Raw genomic sequence first — 23,842 nt, forward strand, 5'->3', positions numbered from 1 at the left:
ATCTTTGGAACTGTGAAGGAACCGGAGCACCCGGAGGAAACCCACGCAGACACGGGGAGAACGTGCAAACTCCACACAGACAGTGACCTGAGGCTGGAATCAAGCCCGGCTCCCTGGCACTGTGAGGCATCAGTGCTGACCACTGTGCCACCGGGCCGCCGTGGGTAGTTAGTTGGAAACCCAATCTCAATTTGATTCAAGGTCGGGCAGTGGCCAGGGATGGGGTTGGAATTGGTGGTGTAGGAAGAGTTTGTGGCCGAATTAAATACTTCAGGCTTTCTAATGCTTTAATTGGAAGAAATTCTGGCTCATGCAGGAGTGGCTATTTGATTTGACTTATTATTGTCACATGTATTAACATACAGTGAAAAGTATTGTTTCTTGCGCGCTATACAGATAAAGCATACCATTCATAGAGAAGGAAAGGAGAGAGTGCAGAATGTAGTGTTACAATCATAGCTAGGGTGTAGAGAAAGATCAACTTAATGCGAGGTAGGTCCATTCAAAAGTCTGACAGCAGCAGGGAAGAAGCCGTTCTTGAGTCGGTTGGTACGTGACCTCAGACTTTTGATATTTTTTTTCCCGAAGGAAGAAGGTGGAAGAGAGAATGTCCAGGGTGCGTGGGGTCCTTAATTATGCTGGCTGCTTTGCCGAGGCAGCGGGAAGTGTAGACAGAGTCAATGGATGGGAGGCTGGTTTGCGTGATGGATAGGGCTACATTCACGACCTTTTGTAGTTTCTTGCAGTCTTGGGCAGAGCAGGAGCCATACCAAGCTGTGATACAACCAGAAAGAATGCTTTCTGTGGTGCATCTGTAAGAGTTAGTGAGAGTCATCGCTGACGTGCCAAATTTCCTTCGTCTTCTGAGAAAGTAGAGGCGTTGGTGGGCTTTCTTAACTATAGTGTCGGCATGGGGGGACCAGGACAGGTTATTGGTGATCTGGTCACCTAAAAACTTGAAGCTCTCGACCCTTTCTACTTCGTCCCCAGTGATGTAGACAGGGGCATGTTCTCTTCTACTCTTCCTGAAGTCGATGACGATCTCCTTTGTTTTATTGACATTGAGGGAGAGATTATTGTTGCCGCACCAGTTCACCAGATTCTCTATCTCATTCCTGTACTCTGTCTCATCATTGTTTGAGATCCGACCCACTACGGTGGTGTCTTCAGCAAACTTGAAAGTCGAATTGGAGGGGAATTTGGCCGCACAGTCATAGGTGTAGAAGGAGTATAGTAGGGGGCTGGGAACACAGCCTTGTGGGGCACTGGTGTTGAGGATTGGACAAATCAGAGGCAGTTGAGTGACGGAGATGATATCGGACTGTGTCGCCAGTGTATATGTGAAAGCTGCCATTGTGTGGCCTGATGTAAATATTTAAAACAAACAGATGCAATCCTCAACCAGATAGTTGGCAGAATTTCAGCATCTAAAGTTCAGAATGTGAACGTTTATATATCTCGACATCAAATTCTTTCCATGATTTTTAATATTTTAACTTTTTGTTATGTGTTTTAATTTTGCAATATTTCATTTTGAAATTCCATCATTGCTGTTTTCTTCAATAAAAACAGAAAGTGTTTCACCTTTGGACAGATTGTTTTCGATTTGATTTATTATTGTTACATACGGGGATAGGGGCTGGGTGGGATTGTTGTTGGTGCAGGCTTGATGGGCCGAATGGCTTCCTCCTGTACTGTAGGGAGTCTATGATTCTCTGCATTGGTATACACTGAAAAGTATTGTTTCTTGTGCGCTATACAGACAAAGCATACCGTTCATGGAGAGGGTGCAAAATATAATGTTACAATCATAGCTAGGGTGTAGAGAAAGATCAACTTAATATAAGGTAGGTCCATTCAAAATTCTGATGGCAGCAGGGAAGAAGCTGTTCTTGAGTCGGTTGGATGTGTCCTCGGACTTTTGTATCTTTTTCCTGACGGAAGAAGGTGGAAGAGAGAATTTCCGGGGTGCGTGGGGTCCTTGGTTATGCTGGCTGCTTTGCCGAGACAGCGGGCAGTGTAGACAGAGTTAATGGATGGGAGGCTGGTTTGTGTGATGGACTGGGCTTTGTTCACAACCGTTTCTAGTTTCTTGCGGCCTTGGACAGAGCAGGAGCCATACCAAGCTGTGATACAACCAGAAAGAATGCTTTCTGTGGTGCATCTGTAAAAATTAGTGAGAGTTGTAGCGGACATGCCAAATTTCCTTAGTCTTCTGAGAAAGTAGAGGTGTGGGTGGGCTTTCTGAATTATAGCGTCAGCATGGGGAGACCAGGATAGGCGGTTGGTGTGCACCATAGTAAACATAACGTTGTGAACACTTGATTTATTCAGAGCAAAATAATTTCCTTCAGAGTGTTGTATTTGACCTCATTTAGCTGGACCAAACCAATCTGCGGAGGCCTCAATTCTCAAAGCATATCCAGTTACGAAGGTTAGAAGGAGAAAACAACTCGAGGCTCACACATTCTGCCGCTAAATCAGAGTGTAGGCCGTCATTCAGCCTCAGGAAGAGAAAATGGCCGTGATTTTGATCCAGGGAGACTGTGGGTGATTATGGGGTCTGTGGGAGAGACATTGTTTGGGGCGACACTGCCACAGTAGTTAGCACTGCTGCCTCACAGCACCAGGGACCCGGGTTCGATTCCAGTCTTGGGTGATTGTCTGTGCAGAGTCTGCACATTCTCCCCGTGTCTGCGTGGGTTTCCTCCGGGTGCTCCGGTTTCCTCCCACAGTCCGAAAGACGTGCTGGTTAGGTGCATTGGCTGTGCTAAATTCTCCCTCAGTGTACCCGAACAGGCGCCGGAGTGTGGTGACTAGGGGATTTTCATAGTAACTTCATTGCAGTGTTAATGTAAGCCTACTTGTGACACTAATAAATAAACTTTAAACTTAAAAGGTTTGATGATCGGTTCAAGGGATCTTGTGGGTGAGGGAGATATTGATGACTCCACGGTGCTTTTGCGAGGCATGGATTCCAGAGATCAGGGGGAACCATCGACCGTGGAAGCTGACAGAGGCTCCATGGGCCTTTATAGGACACACTGATTGTCAGAGGCAGAGGGAGTCTGCAAGAGGCATAGACAAAAACAAAGATTGTCAGAGTACGGAACAGGATAATTCCCTGTGGATGTCCCTGTCAGTGAAGCCTCTTGGGTACTGGTCTCTCTTACCAATCCCAAACAAGCATGAAGTGCTTAAACACTGCACACTCCCCCATTTTAACCCCATCCCCTACCATACGATACCCCAATGAACCACCTCAAAGAACATAGAAAAGTACAGGCCATTCGGCCCTCCAAGCCGGTGCCGATCATGATGCCCTAACTAAACTAAATAAAAACCTTCTGCCCTCACTCGGTCCATATCCCTCTATTCCCTCCCTATTCATGTACCCATCCAGATGCCTCTTAAATGTTGCTAATGTACCCGCTTCCACCACCTCCTCTGGCAGCGCGTTCCAGGCACCCACCACTCTGCGTGAAAAACTTACCCCGCACATCTCCCTTAAACTTTTCCCCTCTCACCTTGAACCTGTGCCCCCTTTGCAATTGACGCTTCCACCCTGGGAAAAAGCCTCTGACTATTCCCCCTGTCTACGCCTCTCGTAATTTTGTCGACCTCTATCAGGTCTCCCCTCAGCCTCCGTCTTTCCAGTGAAAACAATCTTAGTTTGTTTGTTTGTTTATTTATTGTTGTCACAAGTCAGCTTACATTAACACTGCAATGAAGTTACTGTGAAAATCCCCTAGTCACCACACTCCGGCGCCTGTACGGGTACACTGAGGGAGAATTTAGCACGGCCAATGCACTTAACCAGCACGTCTTTCGGACTGTGGGAGGAAACCGGAGCACCCGGAGGAAATCCACTCAGACACCGGGAGAATGTACAGACTCCACACAGATAGTGACCCAAGTTGGGATTTGAACCAAGGTCCCTGGCACTGAGAGGCAGCAGTGCTAACCACTGTGCCACCGTGCTGCCCAAAGAGTTTATTCAACCTCTCCTCATAGCCAACGCCCTCGAGAACCGGGCAACATCCTGGTGAACCTTCTTTGCGCTCTCTGTCCAAAGCTCCCACGTCCTTCTGGTAGTGTGGTGACCAGAACTGCACGCAATGCTCCAAATGCGGCCTAACCAAGGTTTTATATAGCTGCAACATGATTTCCCAACTCTTGTACTCAATGCCCCAGCCAATGAAGGCAAGCATGCCATATGCCTTCTTAATCACCTGGGCCACCTGTGTTGCCACTGTCTGGAGTTGAGAGTTCTGGCCACCACACCTCAGAAAGGATAGATTGGCCTTGGAGGGAGAGCACATTCAACAGAATGATGGGAAAAAGGTCAAATTAGTCAGCCTGTATTCCTTCAAATACAGCAGACCGGAGGGGTGATCCGATTGAGGAGTTAAGGATTTGATTGGGCCGATAAGAGGGAACAAGGGGGCAGAACCTCAAAATTAGAACCAGGGTATTCAGTGGTAACATCAGGAGACACCACAGGTGAGATTTTCCAGGCACGCTCATCCCAAGATCGGAGATTCCCACCCGAGGTCAACGGACCTTTTCATGGTCCACCGAATTTTCTGTCCCACCGGCTACGATTCCCGGGAAAATTCTGCCGCACGTCACAGAAAGTCTAAGGGAAATCTGGCTGCCCCACTTTCCACCCCCCCACCAAAAAAAACCCCCTCAGGTTAAGGGTCAATTGAAAATTTCCAAACTGAGAACGGTAGATCTTTGTTTTGGGTAAAGAGTGTTGTGGACAAGGGAACCAAAGCGAGTAAAATATCGATCAGCCATGTTTGAATCGAATGGTGGGACTGACTGGAGGAACGGAATGCCCCCTCCCCCCTCCCGTTCCAATCCGAGGCAGAACCTGCCTGAAAAATAAATAACCTCCCCGTGTATAGCATCCTTCAGGAAATCCCAAAGCTCTTTGTATCCGATGAGGGACTTCAAATGAAGTGCAGCCACTTGCATTAGTGTGGAATGGGACAGCCAGTTTGCTCACAGAAAGCTCTCTGTCTTTCATTCTTGCTCTTGCTCTCGCCCGCCCTCTCGCTCTCGCCCGCCCTCTCGCTCTCGCCCGCCCTCTCGCTCTCGCGCGCCCTTTCGTGCCTGCCCACCCGTTCGCGCCCGCCCGCCCGTTTGCGCCTGCCCGCCCGTTTGCACCCGCCTGCCCGTTCGCACCCACCTGTTCGCACCCGCCTGCCCGTTCGCACCCGCCTGCCCGTTCGCACCCGCCTGCCCGTTCGAGCCCGCCCGCTCGCACGCACACACTCGCGCCCGCCCGCTTGCGCCCGCCCGCTTGCTCCCGCCCGCTCGCTCTCGCCCGCTCGCCCGCGCTCACCCGTGCCCGCCCGCTCGCTCCCGCCCGCTCGCTCCCATCCGCTCGCCCGTGCCCGCCCGCTCGCGCCTGCCCACTCACGCCCGTGCCCGCCCGCACCCGCCCTTGCCCACCTGCGTGCACCAGCCCGCACCCACCCGCGCTGCCCGCCCGCTCGCACTTGCCCACTTGCTCTCGCTCTATCACCCTGTCTGCGGGGCCAGTATGTTACTGAAGGGTTGAAGCTGAAAAGAAAGTTCCAGAGTCTGGAACTCAGCTGACTGAGGCCATTCAGCCACAGGACAACAGCAGTGTCATTCCTGGGCTGGGATTCTCCGGCCTCGTCCGTGCCTGGGATTCTCCATTCTCGCTGGCAGCGGCCTCAGGGGTGGGTGGGCGGGGGGTGGGGCTTTGGTAGGACATCGGAGAATTCCGGCCTTCATGTTCAATCTTCTGAATTGAAACCTGTTGCCCTTTCCCAGTGCTTTGGTCCGCACCGTGAATCAGCTGTGGCCAGAGAGAGTCATAGAATCCCCATAGTGCAGAAGAGGCCATTCGGCCCATCATGTCTGCACCAGCTCTCTGACACAGCATCTTACCCAGGCCATTTTCCCCACCCTATCCCTGTAACCCTGCACATTTACAATGGTTAATCCCCCCTAACCTGCACGTCTTTGGACACTAAGGGACAATTTAGCATGGCCAATCCACCTAACCTACACATCTTTGGAGTGTGGGAGGAAATCGGAGCATTCGGAAGAAACCCATGCAGACACGGGGAGAATGTGCAAACTCCACACAGACAGTCATCCAAGGCTGAAATTGAACCCAGGTCCCTGGCACTGAGAGGCAGCAATGCCCACCACTGTGCCACCTACAAATAGGTTGATCAGAGGGCTTTGTTGATGGTACTTAGTGAGTTGGGCATGGGCACACAAAGGGGTGCTGTTGCCCTGGCATTGTTGGGGTGGGTTTGGGGTTTAGAAAAGGAAATGCCAGCCCAGATAGGTTGGCGCGTGGCCCTGGTTTAGGCACACACTGCCATTGACAACTGCTGGAACTTTCCGGGCTGCCGCAGAGACCATCAACAACAGGTGTCAACGTGCGGCTGGGCTCCAAGTCAGACAGATGACTGACGCTGTGTTTGCAATGACCTCACTTTCCCCGTGGAATTCAGAGAACAACAGGAAGAATAGTTTCTCACAGCTGGCAGGGTTCTCCAAGGGGCAGGGTGTCGCTGATGGCACCCCCCAATCCCCCCCGGGGCTAAAGAATTAAATGAGGAGGAGCGCTTGCATCAACTCGGATTCTATATCCCTGGGATGCAGGTGATTAAGGGGTAATCTGACTGAGTGTTCAGGGTGATTAAAACATTTGATAGGGGAGATAGAGAGAGGCTAATTCCTACATGTAGCCAAGCGGTGAAGGTGATGGACTAGAAATCCATTGGGGTTTCCCTCCATGGCTTTGAATCCCCGCTGCCTACCTAATTCATAGAAACATCGAAGATAGGAGGAGGAGGCCATTCGGCCCTTCGAGCCTACTCTGCCATTCATTACGATCATGGCTGATCGTCCAACTCAATAGCCTAATCCTGCTTTCTCCCCATAACCTTTGATCCCATTCGCCCCCAAGTGCTATATCCAGCCGCCTCTTGAATACATTCAATGTTTTGGCATCAACTACTTCCTGTGGTAATGAATTCCACAGGCTCACCACTCTTTGGGTGAAGAAATGTCTCCTCATCTCCGTCCTAAATGGTCTACCCCGAATCCTCAGACTGTGACCCCTGGTTCTGGACACCCCCACCATCGGGAACATCCTCTCTGCATCTACCCTGTCTAGTCCTGTTAGATTTTTATAAGTCTCTATGAGATCTCCCTCATTCGTCTGAACAATCTTGGTTTCATGACTTGGCCAATGTCCTGGGGTGACACAGTAGCTGCTGCCTCACATCGCCAGGGACCCGGGTTCGATTCCCGGCTTGGTTCAGTGTCTGTGCGGAGTCTGCATGTTCTCCCTGGCTGGAATTTCACCGGCATTCTCTGTTGGCCTCGGGCAGGATCTTCCGAGCCTCGGGTGGGCGAGGCGGAAAAACTCCGGCACCTGTGTCTGCGTGGGTTTCCTCTGGGTGCTCCGGTTTCCTCTTGCAGTCTGAAAGACGTGCTGGTTAGGTACATTGGCCATGCAAAATTCTCCCTCAGTGTACCCGAACAGGCGCCGGAGTGTGGCGGCTCGGGGATTTTCACAGTAACTTCATTGCAGTGTTAATGTAAGCCTACTTGTGAGTAATAAACTTTAAACCTGTGCAAAATGATACCCCACATCTTTCACAAACAGGTGAAATTATTACCGAGGGTGAGGGAGTCTGGAACAAAGGGGTTGTGGGGTCAGAGGTTGATGTCATTCAGGGGCGGGGCCAGGAAACACATTCACGTCAAGGGCAATGGAAATCTGGGAGTCTCTGCCTCAGAAAGCTGCTGAGGTCAAGGGTCAAAGGACTGCGGGCTTGAGAGCGAGGGTTTTTTTTGTTGTGAGGATTAGAGAACCCAGTGGGGAATATGGAGTTAAGGTAGTTTTTACATTTATTTATTAGTGTCACAAGTAGGCTTACATTAACACTGCAATGAAGTTACTGTGAAAATCCTCAAGTCGCCACACTCTGGCACCTGTTCGGGTACACTGAGGATGAATTTAGCAAGGCTAATGCACCCTAACCAGCACGTCTTTCGGGCTGTGGGAGGAAACCGGAGCACCCGGAGTAAAACCCACGCAGACATGGGGAGAACGTGCAGCCTCCACACAGACAGTGACCCAAGCTGGGTACGAACCCGGGTCCCTGGCGCTGTGAGGTAACAGTGCTAACCACTGTGCCACCGTGCCGCCCCGGTGGATCAGGTATTGATCAGTCATAATTAAATGGCAGAAAGGGGCTGAAGGGCCACCCACTTGTTTCAGACCTCAGGTGAAAGTTGATTTCATCATCAGGTCCCAACTTGGCATATTTATAGAAGGACCCCAAAGCTGGCTTGAGGATGTCCCGCGATAAATGCTCACGAGAGCAGGTTGAGATCAGGACATGGCAGGAAGGCAGTGGGATCAGAGAGTGGAATTTTAACTATTGCTAACCCCACTGTGCCCTCTTCCCCATCCCCTGCCAGCCCAGAGTTCGAATTGGAGCCTAGCTTAACCACACAACAGTGGCTGCACTTCAGAAACAATAAATTGGGAGGCGCGCAGGCTGATGTGATGAGATGTGACATTAACATCCCCTTTCGCGATGACCAGGGAGTCTAAGGCGAGAATGTGAACGTGTTTGCAGCCTTCATCAGCCAGAAGTGCCGGGTGGCTGATCCGTCTGGGCCTCCTCCTGCGGCCCCCAGCATCGCAGATGCCGGTTTCCAGCCAATTTCATTCACTCCACATAATGTTAAGAAACAGCTGAAGGCACTGGGTAATGCCAAGGCTGACAACATCCTAGTTGTCATGTTGCAGAACGAGCCATGCCCTTAGCCAAGCTGTCCAGCTCCAACACTGGATCCTGCACAAAAACATGGAAAATTGTACAGATTTCTGTTGTTGTCTAAAGATGTGCAGGTTAGATGCATTGGCCATGCTAAATTGCCCCTTAGTGTCCTGGGATGCGTAGATTAGAGGGATTATCAGGATAAATAGTTGGGATTGCTTGGATAGGGCCTGGGTGGGATTGTTGTCAGTGCAGATTTGATGGGCTGAATGGCCTCCTTCTGCACTGTAAGGTTTAGAACCATAGAACCACAGAAAATTTCAGCTCAGAAACAGGCCTTTTGGCCCTTCTTGTCTGTGCCGAACCATTTTTTGCCTAGTCCCACTGTCTTTGATGGCCTAGTGATATAATTGCGAGGCAATTAATCCAAAAACTTAGCAAATAGAATCGTCGAACCCTCATTACAGAAGGAGGCCATTCGGCTCATCGAGCCTGCACTGACCACAATCCCACCCAGGCCCTATCCCCGTAATCCCACTTATCTACCCTACAAATCCCCCTGACAATTTAGCGTGGCCAATCAAACTTTGGAGTGTTCTGGGGACTCAGATTCGAATCCCACCAAGGCAGATGGTGAAATTTGAATCCAGTTTAAAAATATCTGGAACGAAGAATCTACTGATGACCATGAAACCATTGTCGATTGTCAGAAAAACCCATCTGGTTCCCTAATGTCCTTTAGGGATGGAAATCTGCCGTCCTTACCTGGTTTGGCCTACATGTGACTCCAGAGCCACAGCAATGTGGTTGACTCTCAACAGTCCTTGGGCAACTAGGGATGGGCAATAAATGCTGGCCCAGCCAGCGACGCCCATGTCCCACGAATGAATATGAAAATATAACCTGCTCACTGATGCTCAGTTTGGGTTCAGCCTGGTCCACTCAGCTCCTGACCTCATTACAGCCTTGGTTCAAACGTGGACAAAAGAGCTGAATTCAAGAGGTGAGTTGAGAGTAACAGCCCTTGACAAAGGCAGCATTTGACCAAGTATGGCATCAAGGAGCCCTGGCAAAACTGGAATCGACGGGAAGGGGTGGAGGGGGTTGGGGGGGTGGGGAGGGGTGTGAAATGATGACTCTCCACTGGTTGGAGTCATACACAGCACAAAGGAAGATGCGATTGTTGAATGCCAATCATCCCAACCCCAGCATATCGCTGCAGGAGTTCCTCAGAGTAGCTTCCTAGGCCCAACCAAATGCTTCATCACTCAACTTCCCTCCATCGTAAGATCAGAAATAGGGATGCGTCCCATCCACCACCTTAAACATTCACTCCCTCGACCACCAGAGCCGTGCCAAAAGTGTAGACCACGCATAAGATAGGTTGCAGCAACGGGTCAAAGCTCCCCCAACCGCACCTTCCAAACGCATGACCTCTCCCACCTCGGAAGGGCAAGGGTGGCAGATGCACGGAGAAGGAAGAGAGCTAACGTTTCAAGTCTGGATGATCCTTCCTCATAACTCTGATGGAGGGACATCTCTCCACAGACACTGTCGGGCCTGCTGAGATTTTCCAGCATTTTTTGTTTCAGATTCCAGCATCGGCAGTATTTTGCCTTTCTCTTAGTGAAAGTTGGGATAAGTGTCTCATGGGGCCGCCAGATATTTGGTGCCTGATTCGCGCCGTTGCTTAAGTCAAAATGACTCGTTCTGTTCTTAGGGAACTTTCCCTCACTCTCAAATAGATGGCAAAGGACAAAAACCAGTACAGCACAGGAACAGGCCATTCGGCCCTCCAAGCCTATGCCAATCATGATGTCTGCCTAAACTAAAACCGTACGCACTTATGGAGTCCGTATCCTTCCATTCCCATCCTATTCATGTATTCGTCCAGTTGCCCCTTAAATGCCCCTATCGTACCTGCTCCCACCACCTCCCCGGGCAGCGCATTCTAAACATTCACCATCCTCTGTGTAAAAAAACTTGCCTCGCACTTCTCCTCTAAACTTTTCCCCATGCACCTTAAACCTATGTCCCCTCGTACTTGACTTTTCTTACAGTGCCAGGGACCCGGGTTCGATTCCGGCCTCGGGTCACTGTCTGTGTGGAGTCTGCACCTTCTCCTCATGTCTGTGTGGGTTTCCTCCGGATGCTCCGGTTTCCTCCCACAGTCCAAAGATGTGTGGGTTAGGTTGATTGGCCATGCCAAATTGCCACTTAGTGTCAGAGGGACTAGCAGGGTAAATACGTGGCGTTATGGGGATAGGGCCTGGGTGGGATTGTAGTTGGTGTAGACTCGATGGGCCAAATGGCCTGCTTATGCACTGTAGGGATTTTATGGCTCTAAGTGCGGCCTAACCAAAGTATTATAAAGTGCTATCCCCGCCCTCTTTCAAGGTGATGTAAAGTCACGTACACGCATCATGGGTGGCACGGTGGCATAGTGGTTAGCACTGCTGCCTCACAGCTCCAGGGAACTGGGTTCGATTCCTGGCTTGGGTCACTGTCTGTGCGGAGTCTGCACGTCACGTCCCGTCCCCCCCCCCCCCGTGGGTTTTCTCCGGGTGCTCCGGTTTCCTCTCACAGTCCAAAGATGTGCGGGTTAGGTTCATTGGCCATGCTAAATTGCCCCTTAGTATCCCGGGATGCATGGATTAGAGGGATTAGCGGGGTAAATTTGTGGGATTGCGGGAGATAGGGCCTGGGTGGGATTGTCGGTGCAGACTCGATGGGCCGAATTGCCTCCTTCTGCACTGTAGGGATTCTATAATAAAAGTACCTGTCGAAGTGTTGCTGACTTTGTAAATAAATCTGATTTTGGTGAAGGGGCACTGGCCTCGGAGAAGTTATTTCACTCCCTTGGCAGTGTGGAACTTGAGTATTGCAGAGAAAATAAACTTTTTGTTGGAACTTTTTGTTTTGCATTGATCAGGACAATTCGCAAGAATATCAATGTCAGGAGAAACAGCATATACATACTGTATGAGAAGAGAGTGTTGATTGGTTAGACTCTAATTGGTAAAGACTTTGCCGTGGTGCATGCACCAGTTGATGGTGGCTGACAGTTAACTGTCAAGCATTGTTTGAAATTTAAACCAGACTGTTGAATTCTGGTCAAGACTTTGCCCCGGGGAATAAACCAGCAAATGGCAGCCATTTATTTTGTTCGGTTGCAATAGGCACAATGCGTGTACATGATTCCAATGGATTCTGGACTTAATTCGAGTCAGTGTGCACTCAAAGCAAAGCAAAGATGAGGCCCAGTCGCAGTGTAAATGAATGACGCGTTCCTGCCTAGAATTAAATATATATTTTGCCCACAGAGCTTCCTGGTCCTGAATTAAAATTCAACAGCTGCACTTTAAAAGACCATAGGCCTGAGAATCTGTGCTTTTTGGGAACAGAACTACTTGTGCTGATCCCTTCGCTGGAAGAGGGATATTTATGTCACCCCTGTTGTGACGCAATATCTGCACTCGCGCATGTACACTACAAAACCACTCGTGCCCTTTCAACCCCCTTTCCCAAAATGGCTCCTACCATAAATTGCAGCATATAAGTCGACCTGGTTATAAGATGACCCCCGTGCTTCCTGCCCCAAAACTTAATGTTTCAGCAGGAGGTAAAAATAACAAAGAACAAAGAACAGTCCAGCACAGGAACAGGCCCTTCGGCCCTCCAAGCCTGCGCCGATCATGATGCCTGCCTAAACTAAAACCGTGTGCACTTGCGGAGTCCGTATCCCTCCGTTCCCATCCTATTCATGTATTCGTCCAGTTGCCCCTTAAATGCCGCTATCGTACCTGCTCCCACCCCCTCCCCGAGCAGCGCGTTCCAGACACTCACCATCCTCTGTGTTTAAAAAAAAAATGTGCCTCGCACATCTCCTCTAAACTTTTCCCCACGCATCTTAAACCTATGTCCCCTCGTACTTGACTTTTCTACCCAAGGAAAGAGCTTCTGACTATCCACTCTGTCCGTGCCACTCATAATTATTGTAAACCTTTATCAGGTCACCCCTCAGTCTATGGCTACCCATAGGTACTTGGGGTTTACCTCAGAAGAATGTGAGATCTAATTGAGGTGTAGAGGCCACTAAAGGGGATTGACGGGGTTAACGTGGAGCGGATGTTTCTCCGTGTTGGGCATTCCAGTGGCGAAGAGGCAATAAATTTCAAACGGAAATGAGGAGGAATTATTTCTCTCAAAAGGGTCGTGAAGGGGTGGCACAGTGATTAGCACTGCTGCCTCACAGCGCCAGGGACCCAGGTACGATTCCCGGCTTGGGTCACTGACTGGGCAGAGTCTGCACATTCGCCCCGCCTTGTCTGCATGGGTTTCCTCCGGGTGCTCCGGTTTCCTCCCACAGTCCGAAAGACGTGCTGGTTAGGTGCATTGGCCATGCTAAATTCGCCCTCGGTGTACCCGAACAGGCTGGAGTGTGGCGATGAGGGGATTTTCACAGTAACTTCATTGCAGCGTTAATGTAAGCCTTACTTGCGACACTAATAAATAAATAATCTGTGGAATTCTCTACCCCAGAATCTAGTGGACTCTGAAAAACGAGACACATTTTAAAGAGATCGATAGGTTTTTGATTAGTTGTAGGATGGAGGGTTATGGGGAGCGGGAAGGAAGTTGGAGATGAGGCTGAGATGAGATCAGCCAAGATCATATTGAATGGCGGAGTAGGCCCGAGGGGCTGAATGGCCTACTCCTAGTTCTTGTACTTGTATAGACACTAATTTGGCCATCATTTTCCAGCAATGCTGTGGTACCAGAGAGTTCCAGACCCGCCCCCATTGAAAACTGTCACAGATGAGTGTGGCCTGATTAGACGCGGACAAAGCTCTACCAACGGTGCCCTGAGGCCAATTCTGCCTTCATCAGTCCGACATTTATTTCTACTTCCCGTGCCCAGTTGTCCTTGGCCATGGGTGAGTCATCTCACCAGCTGGTGCCAACTATCACCCCATGATCTGGATTGCTGCTTTCCCCAAGCGTACGGACTCCAGCCAGAGGAGGAAGGACAGACAGAGCTGGCTTTGAACCCAGGAGCTGTATTTGATTTGCCCCTGCTGGGTGTCCATCTCACCACCACCCAGCCCAACCCCAACCTCACCCCCATCATTCGGGGACGGGTAACAAAATTGGCAGTGCGCCCATCATGGTCTTGGCATCTAGGGTCTCTTCGGTTTGTTTCCTTGCCGATTAGCCCCCGCCCCTCACAAAACTCCCTCCCCCAATCCTCTTCCTCCCTGACCGACCCAAACCCTCCCCTAGCCCCACACCTAGAGTGTGGCAACTAGGGGATTTTTACAGTAACTTCATTGTGGTGTTAATGTAAACCTTACTTGTGACACTAATAAATAAACTTTGAACTTAAAAAAAAACTTATTGGTAAAAATGAAAGCATTAATCACTAAATAAACCACATGGATGAAATTCTTCACAGTGTGTTTGATACGCTGAGCGTGACTCATTAAACAGTTCACAATGAGAGAGGACCACTCTACCCATTGAACCTGTTCTAGCCATGGGGCTGTATTCATTGAATGATGTGGCGCACAAGGAGGCTTTTTGGCCTGTCATGTCTGCGCCACCTCTTTGGGAAGTGTTTTCCAATTAGTCCCCTTTCTCCATTACCCTTTAGGGTGGCGCGGTGGCACAGTGGTTAGCATTGCTGCCTCACAGCGCCAGGGACCTGGGTTCGGTTCCAGTCTCGGGTCACTGTCTGTGTGGAGTTTGCACATTCTCCCCGTGTCTGCGTGGGTTTCCTCCGGGTGCTCCGGTTTCCTCCCACAGCCCAAAGATGTACACGTTAGGTGGATTGGCCATGCTAAATTGTCCCTTAGTATCAGGAGGACTAGCAGGGGAAATGCATGGGGTTACGGGGATAGGGTGGGATTGTTGTCAGTGCAGGCTCGATGGGCCGAATAGCCTCCTCCTGCACTGTAGGATTCTATGATTCCTCCGGGGTGTTCCAGTTTCCTCCCACAGTCCAAAAGACGTGCTGGTTAGGGTGCATTGGCCATGCTAAATTCTCCCTCAGTGTACCCGAACAGGCGCCGGAGTGTGGCGATTGGGGGATTTTCACAGTAACTTCATTGCAGTGTTAATGTAAGTCGTGACTCTAATACATAAACTTAACTTTTTAAAAATGCGGCACTCAATTGGAAACTATGCTGCGGATGTTGTTTATGCCTCATGAAGTCTTATTAACCCGTGTCTCTCTGACTTACTCCCACAGGCTGTACACCTTACTCATGCAAGCTTCCAGATCGAAGCTTTTGGGTCCACATTTATCCTAGACGTTACACTGAACCAGTAAGTGTTGATTTTTATCTGAAAGTGGTCTGGGGTGTGGTGGGTGTAGTTAGTGGTTCCTTCTTTTCACTTACTGAAGACTGGTAACAATCGATGGGCTACGGATTGGGCGAGGTTCTGTTTGGAGAGTTTTTAAATCGCAGGACTTTTAATGCTTGCCCCTGACGAGAGTGGAGTGCAGACTGAACTCTGACCTCCGGGAGAGAGTTCCAGCACAACCAGCCTCGTCAGGTACAAGCAAGAAAGAGCTTGTATTTATACCGTGCCTTCCACAATCTTCGGACATCCCAAAGCATCACACACACAATGAGGTATTTGTGAGGTGTAGACCCCGTCGTAATGCCGGAGCCAATTTGCACAAAGCCAGCTCCTGGAAACAGCCACGTTACTCTCATGGTGGTACAGTGGTTAGCGCTGCTGCCTCACAGCTTCAGGGACCTGGGTTTGATTCCGGCCTTGGGTCACTGTGCAGAGTTTGCACATCCTCCCCGTGTCTGTATGGGTTTCCTCCAGATGCTCCAGTTTCCTCTCACAGTCCAAAGATGTGTAGGTTAGGTGAATTGGCCATGCTAAATTGTCCTTTAGTGTCCCACGATGTGCAGGTTAGGTGGATTGGCCATGATAAATTGTCCCATAGTGTCCCAAGATGTGTGGGTCAGATGGATTGGCCATGCTAAATCCCTTAGTGTCCAAAGCTGTGCAGGTTAGGTGGATTGGCCATGCTAAATTGCCCCTTAGTGTCCAAAGCTGTGCAGGTTAGGTGGATTGGCCATGCTAAATTGCCCCTTAGTGTCCAAAGCTGTGCAGGTTAGGTGGATTGGCCATGATAAATTGTCCCATAGTGTCCCAAGATGTGTGGGTCAGGTGGATTGGCCATGCTAAATTCCTTAGTGTCCAAAGATGTGTGGGTCAGGTGGATTGGCCATGCTAAATCCCTTAGTGTCCAAAGCTGTGCAGGTTAGGTGGATTGGCCATGCTAAATTGCCCCTTAGTGTCCAAAGCTGTGCAGGTTAGGTGGATTGGTCATGCTAAATTGCCCCTTAGTGTCCAAAGATGTGCAGGTTAGGTGGACTGGCCATGCTAAATTGCCCCTTATTGTCCAAAGATTTGTAGGTTAGGTGGATTGGCCATGCTAAATTACCTCTGAGTGCCCAAGGATGTTTAGGTTAGGTGGATTGGCCATGCTAAATTGTCCCTTAGTGTCAGGGGGATTAGTCGGGTAAATATGTGAGGTTACAGGGATTAGGCCTGGGTGGGATTGTTGTCAGTGCAGGCTCGATGGGCCGAATGGCCTCTTCTGCACTGTAGGGATTCTATGGTAATGGCCAGAAAATCTGGGGGGGCGGGTTTTGGAATAAACTTTGACTTGAGCAATATTTAATATTAGCGGCTCAAACATTGAGCATGTTCAAGACTGAAATCGATTGATTTCTCGATACTAATGAACTCCAGGGACACGGGGATAAATATTGTAGCTGTACAGAACCAGCCTGAAAGGTGGAGTGGGCTTGTCCGGCCTACTGCTAGCTTCCTGTCACACCAGGGAGAACTCACCCAGCATGACTTCTTTAATATTCACCTGACCATGGTGCCAGGGTGAGGGGCTCAACAGAGGGGAGATCGTCGACTGCCCAGCCCGTCACCTGGAGGCTGCCTTTTTTATTCATTCCTGGGACATGGGCGTTGCTGGCTGGCCAGCATTTATTGCCCATCCCTAGTTACCTTGTTCAGAGGACAGTTGAGAGTCAACCACATTGCTGTGGCTCTGGAGTCACATGCAGGCCAGACCAGGTAAAGACGGAGGATTTCCTTCCTTAAAGGACATCAGTGAACCAGATGGGTTTTTCTGACAATCGACAATGGTTTCATGGTCATCAGTTGATTCTTAATTCCAGATATTTTTTATTGAATTCAAATTCCACCATCTGCCATGGCGAGATTCGAACCCAGGTCCCCAGAACATTAGCTCAGTTTCTGGATTAATAGTCCAGTGATTATACCACTAGGCCATCACCTCCCCCAATCCAACCCATGGGATTTGATTTCAGTGGTGGCTGTGTGGAATATTCCAGAAGGTATGTGGACAATACCATCAGTTGGCATTTTTAATTGGCCTAATTGGCTACCAGGCACTGGCCTGTGTGTAGCCATCAGTCCACTAGCCAGGGTGGCATGGTGGCACAGTGGTTGGCACTGCTGCCTCCATTGACATGACTACTATACGACTAAACTTCTAAATGGAAAGTAGCAGATGTAACCCTGGCAACTCGAGGGGTAAAGGAGGGAGGGAGAAAATGGGGAATTGTAGGTCCACGTGTTAGCCTGATAGCCGTAGTGGTTAGGTGGATCGGCCAATGTAAACTGCCCCTTAGTGTCAGGGGGTCCAGCGAGGTAAATACGGGGGTTACAGGAATAGGGCCTGGGTGGGATTGCTGTCAGTGCAGGCTTGATGGGCCGAATGGTCTCTTCCTGCACTGTAGGGATTCTACGATAAGATGGAGGTGAGCGGCCTTCTTGAACCATGTGGTGCAAGTAGTCTCACAGTGTTGTTAGGGAGCGAGTTCCAGGATTTTGACCCAGCGACAATGAAGTAACGGCCGATATATTTCCAGGTCACAATAGTGAGTGACTTGGAGGGGGAACTTCCAGGTCGTGGTGTTTCCATGTGTCTGGTGCCTTTGTCCTTCCCGATGGTCCTGCTCTTGGATTTGTAAGGTGCCGCCTGAGGAACCTTGGTGTACTCTGTGAGTCTGACAGAATGTCAAGAGACTGTTTCCCCTGACAACCTGAGGATCATAGGCCGGGATTCTCCGACCTCGCCCACGGCTGGGAATCTCCGGTCCCGCCGCAGTGAATGAGCTGAGCGTCAAATTCTCCATTCTCGCTGGCAGCAATGGCGGGCTGTAAAGGACATCGGAGGATTCCGGCCATAGTCTCAGGATAATATGTCTGTCATTTACATCTGTGATAAGGATAAATGTCTTGTGGATCTTTGGAATTCTCTTCCCCAGAGGCCGTGAATCATCGAGTATTTGTAATGACTTCAATCAGGCCATTGAGGTTGGCCTATTGGAATATGAACTCCCTGATTAAGGAGTCAACTGATGGGCCAATCAGGGAGTCTTTTCCTTGTATTTAACTGGGAGTGTCAGTTCCTCTGGCACTCCCAAAAATAGCCTGCTGACTAATAGCACTCTGTGTACTGCTGTTGGAATTGACTTGATTTGATTTATTCTTGTCACGTGTATTAGTATACAGTGAAAAGTATTGTTTCTTGCGCGCTATACGGACAAAGCATACCGTTCATGGAGAAGGAAAGGAGAGTGCAGAATGCAGTGTTACAGTCATAGCTAGGGTGTAGAGAAAGATCAACTTAATGTGAGGTAGGTTCATTCAAAAGTCTGACAGCAGCAGGGAAGAAGCTGTTCTTGAGTCGGTTGTTCGAGGCTTCAGACTTTTGTATCTTTTTCCTGACGGAAGAAGATGGAAGAGAGAATGTCCGGGGTGTGTGGGGACTTTGATTATGCTAAATAAAAGCAAATTACTGCGGATGCTGGAATCTCAAACCCGGGTCCTTGATTATGCTGGCTGCTTTGCCGAGGCAGCGGGAAGTGTAGACAGAGTCAGTGGATGGGAGGCTCGAATTGTAAATGAAGGGATTTTGGTGGAGGGACTTATGCCCCGAAGATTACAGTAACGAGAGGCAAGACCTGTGGAGATTCTGCCCATCTAGAGATAGGGCAACAACATGTGATTGAGGTAGAAGATAAGGCATGATTTGTTGAGCGCTGGAGCAGGCCTGAGGGGCCTTAACGGCCTACTCCCACTCCCATGGTAGAGTTAGGTACGGCGGCCATTTTCTTTCTGGGGTATCGCGTGTTATTTTTTAAAAAGCCTTCTGGAAAATATATGTTCTTTCTCAGTGACCCCAGCACTGTTTTGTTGGAATGAGTTTTAATTGCTTCAGTTTGAGCAACATTAAATATTGAAGAGCTTCAGAATTCCCTGTTGATAGACACGCTGAGCTTAATGTGCATGAATGATGGTCAGTTGATTGTTGACTTTTAATTTTCATATTTAAGGAGGGAATTTACGATAAAGAGCCTCCATGCTTCCTTCGGAAAAAACCTGCTAACCTCCATTTACGCAGAATTTTATGTTTGGTGGGAGATTTAAGAGTAAATCTATGTGGGCGAATTAGGGCTAATTTTAGCCATAACCTCTTGCAGAAAACAAGACACCCACTTTGCCCTGATTTTAACCCCTCAGTGTAAAATTTTACACTCACCCCATCTTCAGCTGCTTCAACCATTCCTTCCCCCCCCGAGATAGGGGACCCGGATCCTGAAGGGGCGAATGTGATGAGGTCAGGGAAGAGTATCAGTCATAGAAAACATAGAAGATAGGAGCAGGAGGAGGCCATTCGGCCCTTCGAGCCTGCTCCGCCATTCATCACGATCATGGCTGATCATCCAATTCAATAGCCTAATCCTGCTTTCGCCCCATAACCTTTGATCCCGTTCGCCCCAAGTGCTATATCCAACCGCCTCTTGAATATATTCAATGTTTTGGCATCAACTACTTCCTGTGGTAATGAATTCCACAGGCTCACCACACTTTGGGTGAAGAAATGTCTCCTCACCTCTGTTCTAAATGGTCTACCCCCAAATCCTCAGACTGTGACCCCCTGGTTCTGGACTCCCCCCACCATCGGGAACATCCTCCCTGCATCTACCCTGCCTAGTCCTGTTAGAATTTTATAAATCTGTATGAGATCCCCCCTCATTTGTCTGAACTCCAGCGAAAACAATTCTAACCTAGTCAATCTCTCCTCGTACATCAGTCCCGCCATCCCCAGAATCAGCCTGGTAAACCTTCGCTGCACTCCCTCGAGAGCAAGAACATCCTTCCTCAGAAAAGGAGACCAAAACTGCACATAATACTCTGCTCCTGTACTTGAAACCTCTCGCCATGAAGGCCAATTTGCCTTCTTTACCGCCTGCTGCAACTTCATTAAGGTTTATTTATTTATTAGTCACAAGCAGGCTTACATTAACACTGCAATGAAGTTACTGTGAAAATCCCCTAGTCGCCACACTCTGGCACCTGTTCAGGTACACTGAGGGAGAATTTAGCATGGCCAGTTCACCTAACCTGCACATCTTTGGGGTGTGGGAGGAAACCCACGCAGACATGGGGAGGACGTGCAGGCTCCGCATGGACCGTGACCCAAGCTGGGAATTGAACCCGGATCCCTGGCGCTGTGAGGCAGCAGTGCTAACCACTGTGCCACCGTGCCGCCCTAGGACACCCAGTCATTGCGATGCCTCTCCGGAAAGTGCAGAGACAGCCAGCGAGTATGGCTTAATTGACAGAATTGACATGTTTGCTCATGGCAGTTCATTTACATACGTCAACGGGTTTTTATTAATTAAGGCCTTCGTTGATATTTTTTCAACAAATGGTAACTAATCATCAAGTTAAAGCCTATCAGGATGTGGAATATGACAATTAAACCAGCAGCCAGCAGTGAATAATTAATTGCTAAATTGTGTACAGGAGCTAAAGATATCCCTTTAACTTTGGGTAATTTTCCCTTCTTCCTTAGAATGCCCTCTTCCCCGAATAGTTGTGGAAGCAGAGGGTGGAATTTTCCCGTCCCGTCCGCCATGGGAATCAGAGCGGGCGGGACGGAAAATTCAGCGGACCCACGCAAAGGTCCGTTGACCTCGGTCGGGAATTTCCGGTCTTCGGGAAGAGTGCGGCCGGAAAATCCTGCCCCCTGTTTTTAAGGCGGAGGTGGATAGATTCTTGGTGAGAAAGGTTTTCCGGGGTTGGTGGGACGCAGATTTGACGTTACTGCCAAATTGGCCACAATCTTATTAAATGGCAGCACAGCCTCGAGGGGCTGAATGGCCTACTCCTGCTCCTTGTTTGTCTGAACACGTGGAAGTAAGAGTGGGCCACCAGGCCCCCCCCGGCCATTCAATACAAACATATACCCGAACCCACTAACCTGCACATCTTTGGACACTAAAGGACAATTTAGCATGGCCAATCCACCTAACCTACACATCTTTGGACACTAAGGGGCAATTTAGCATGGCCAATCCACCTAACCTACACAACTTTGGACACGAAGGGGCAATTTAGCATGGCCAATCCACCTAACCTACACAACTTTGGACACGAAGGGGCAATTTAGCATGGCCAATCCACCTAACCTACACATCTTTGGACACGAAGGGGCAATTTAGCATGGCCAATCCACCTAACCTACACATCTTTGGACACGAAGGGGCAATTTAGCATGGCCAATCCACCTAACCTACACATCTTTGGACACTAAGGGGCAATTTACCATGGCCAATCCATCTAACCTACACGTCTTTGGACACTAAGGGGCAATTTACCATGGCCAATCCATCTAACCTACACGTCTTTGGACACGAAGGGGCAATTTACCATGGCCAATCCACCTAACCTACACATCTTTGGACACTAAGGGGCAATTTACCATGGCCAATCCACCTAACCTACACATCTTTGGACACTAAGGGGCAATTTACCATGGCCAATCCATCTAACCTACACGTCTTTGGACACTAAGGGGCAATTTACCATGGCCAATCCACCTAACCTGCACATCTTTGGACAAAATACAAATTGTTGACTGAACCCCAGGCCTGACTTGCCTGAGATTCGTCTGCCTTTCTGTGTTGCGTGGTGTATTTGAGAGCTGGAATTGTACTGCATTTCAAGGTACAAGTAGACTATGCCGAAGAACAGGCCAGAAGACCGACTATAGCTCAGGAAATAATGAACATCAGGGGCAGACTGCTTTTAGAAGGTGGTGTTTATTTCCACCTCAGTGTGTCTGCATTGCTAATTGTTACCAAACCTCACTGCCTACAGCGCCGCGAATGACAGAAGCTGTTATTTAAACTCCTGGGGGGGGAAGTCACGAAATGATAGCACTGACCTCACTTACCTCCGCCCCCTGAATGTGGCATTCCATTCGCTCTCACTGACAGGAATGCAAGGGGAGGGGAGGGAGGCCGGCAGCTCCAGCCGAGGAGATTGTGTCTGTGATAATTCAGTGACCCCTCACCCCTGGCCTCGCGGCTGGGCAAGCTGATCCGCCTGTTTCCGCTCGCCTCTGCCAACATCTCTCCAAACGGTCAGCCTCCAGAGGCGAGGGACACCAGTGGCTGTCTCCTACTTGTCAAGTGTCCATCATATCTCAGCCATCTTCACCTCTACTTTCTCAGGAGGCTAAGGAAATTTGGCATGTCCGCTACGACTCTCAGCAACTTTTACAGATGCACCATAGAAAGTATTCTTTCCGGATGTGTCACAACTTGCTATGGCTCCTGCTCTGCCCAAGACTGCAAGGAATTACAAAGGGTTGCAAACGTAGCCCAGTCCATCACACAAACCAGCCTCCCATCCATTGACACTGTCTACACTTCCCGTTGCCTCGGCAAAGCAGCCAGCATAATCAAGGACCCCACGCACCCCAAACATTCTCTCTTCCACCTTCTTCCATCGGGAAAAAGATACAAAAGTCTGAGGTCACGTACCAATCGACTCAAGAACAGCTTCTTCCCTGCTGCTGTCAGACTTTTGAATGGACTTGCCTTGCATTAAGTTGATCTTTCTCTACACCCTAGCTATGACTGTAACACTACATTCTACACTCTCTCCTTTCCTTCTCTATGAACAGTATGCGTTGTCTGTATAGTGCACAAGGAACAATACTTTTCACTGTGTACTAATACATGTGACAATAAAACATCAAATCAAATCAAGGTGCCCCTCTGTCAGAGGTATGGACGCTCGGGAGGTCATGACGCTGTAGACAGTTCGCTGTACAGCAGATAACACGGCCATCATCCAGCCGGTGGCAAAAGCCAGTGCAGACCATTAGACGTAGGACCAGAGGTAGACCACTCGGCTCGTTGGGTCTGTTCCACCATTCAATGCGATCATGACTGATCTGATGTGATAGCCCCCAACTCCATTTTCCTGCTTTATCCCCATAACCTTTGATTCCCTTACTGATTAATAATCTGTCTCAGCCTTGAACATCCCAATGACCCAGCCTCTACAGCCCTCTGCGGTAATGAATTCTACCAATTAGGGGCGGCACGGTAGCACGGTGGTTAGCACTGCTGCTTCACAGCTCCAGGGACCTGGGTTCGATTCCCGGCTTGGGTCACTGTCTGTGTGGAGTTTGCACTTTCTCCTCGTGTCTGCGTGGGTTTTCTCTGGGTGCTCTGGTTTCCTCCCACAGTCCAAAGATGTGCGGGTTCGGTTGATTGGCCATGCTAAAATTGCCCTTAGTGTCCTGAGATGTGTAGGTTAGAAGGATTAGTGGGTAAATATGTAGGGATATGGGGGTAGAGCCTGGGTGGGATTGTGGTCGGTGCAGACTCGATGGGCCGGATGGCCTCTTTCTGTGCTGTAGGGATTCTAAGATTCTAAGATTCAATTCACTACCCTCTGAGAGAAGAAGTTCCTCCTCATCTCTGTGTTAAATGGGCGATTCCTTACTCTGAGATTATGCCTCTGGTCCTAGACTCTCCCACAAGGGGAAACAACCTCTCAGCATCTACGCTGTCAAGCCCCCTGAGAATCCAATATGCCTCAATAAGGTCACCTCTCACAGTCCGAAAGATGTGCTGGTTAGGGTGCATTGGCCGTGCTAAATTCTCCCT

At 49.5% G+C, this 23,842-nt stretch overlaps 1 protein-coding gene across 1 annotated transcript in view; it reads left to right on the top strand.

The window, feature by feature from the left end:
• LOC144503896 (disintegrin and metalloproteinase domain-containing protein 23-like) overlaps positions 1 to 23,842 on the top strand; it is a 144,614-nt gene that overhangs the window by 16,307 nt on the left and 104,465 nt on the right. Inside the window, exon 3 of the mRNA XM_078228940.1 lies at positions 15,046 to 15,122. Within this exon, the coding sequence (XP_078085066.1) occupies positions 15,046 to 15,122 (77 nt within the window). The remainder of the gene's footprint in view (positions 1 to 15,045; positions 15,123 to 23,842) is intronic.

This window comes from Mustelus asterias, chromosome 14 (assembly GCF_964213995.1).
Source record: "Mustelus asterias chromosome 14, sMusAst1.hap1.1, whole genome shotgun sequence".
NCBI lineage: Eukaryota > Metazoa > Chordata > Chondrichthyes > Carcharhiniformes > Triakidae > Mustelus > Mustelus asterias.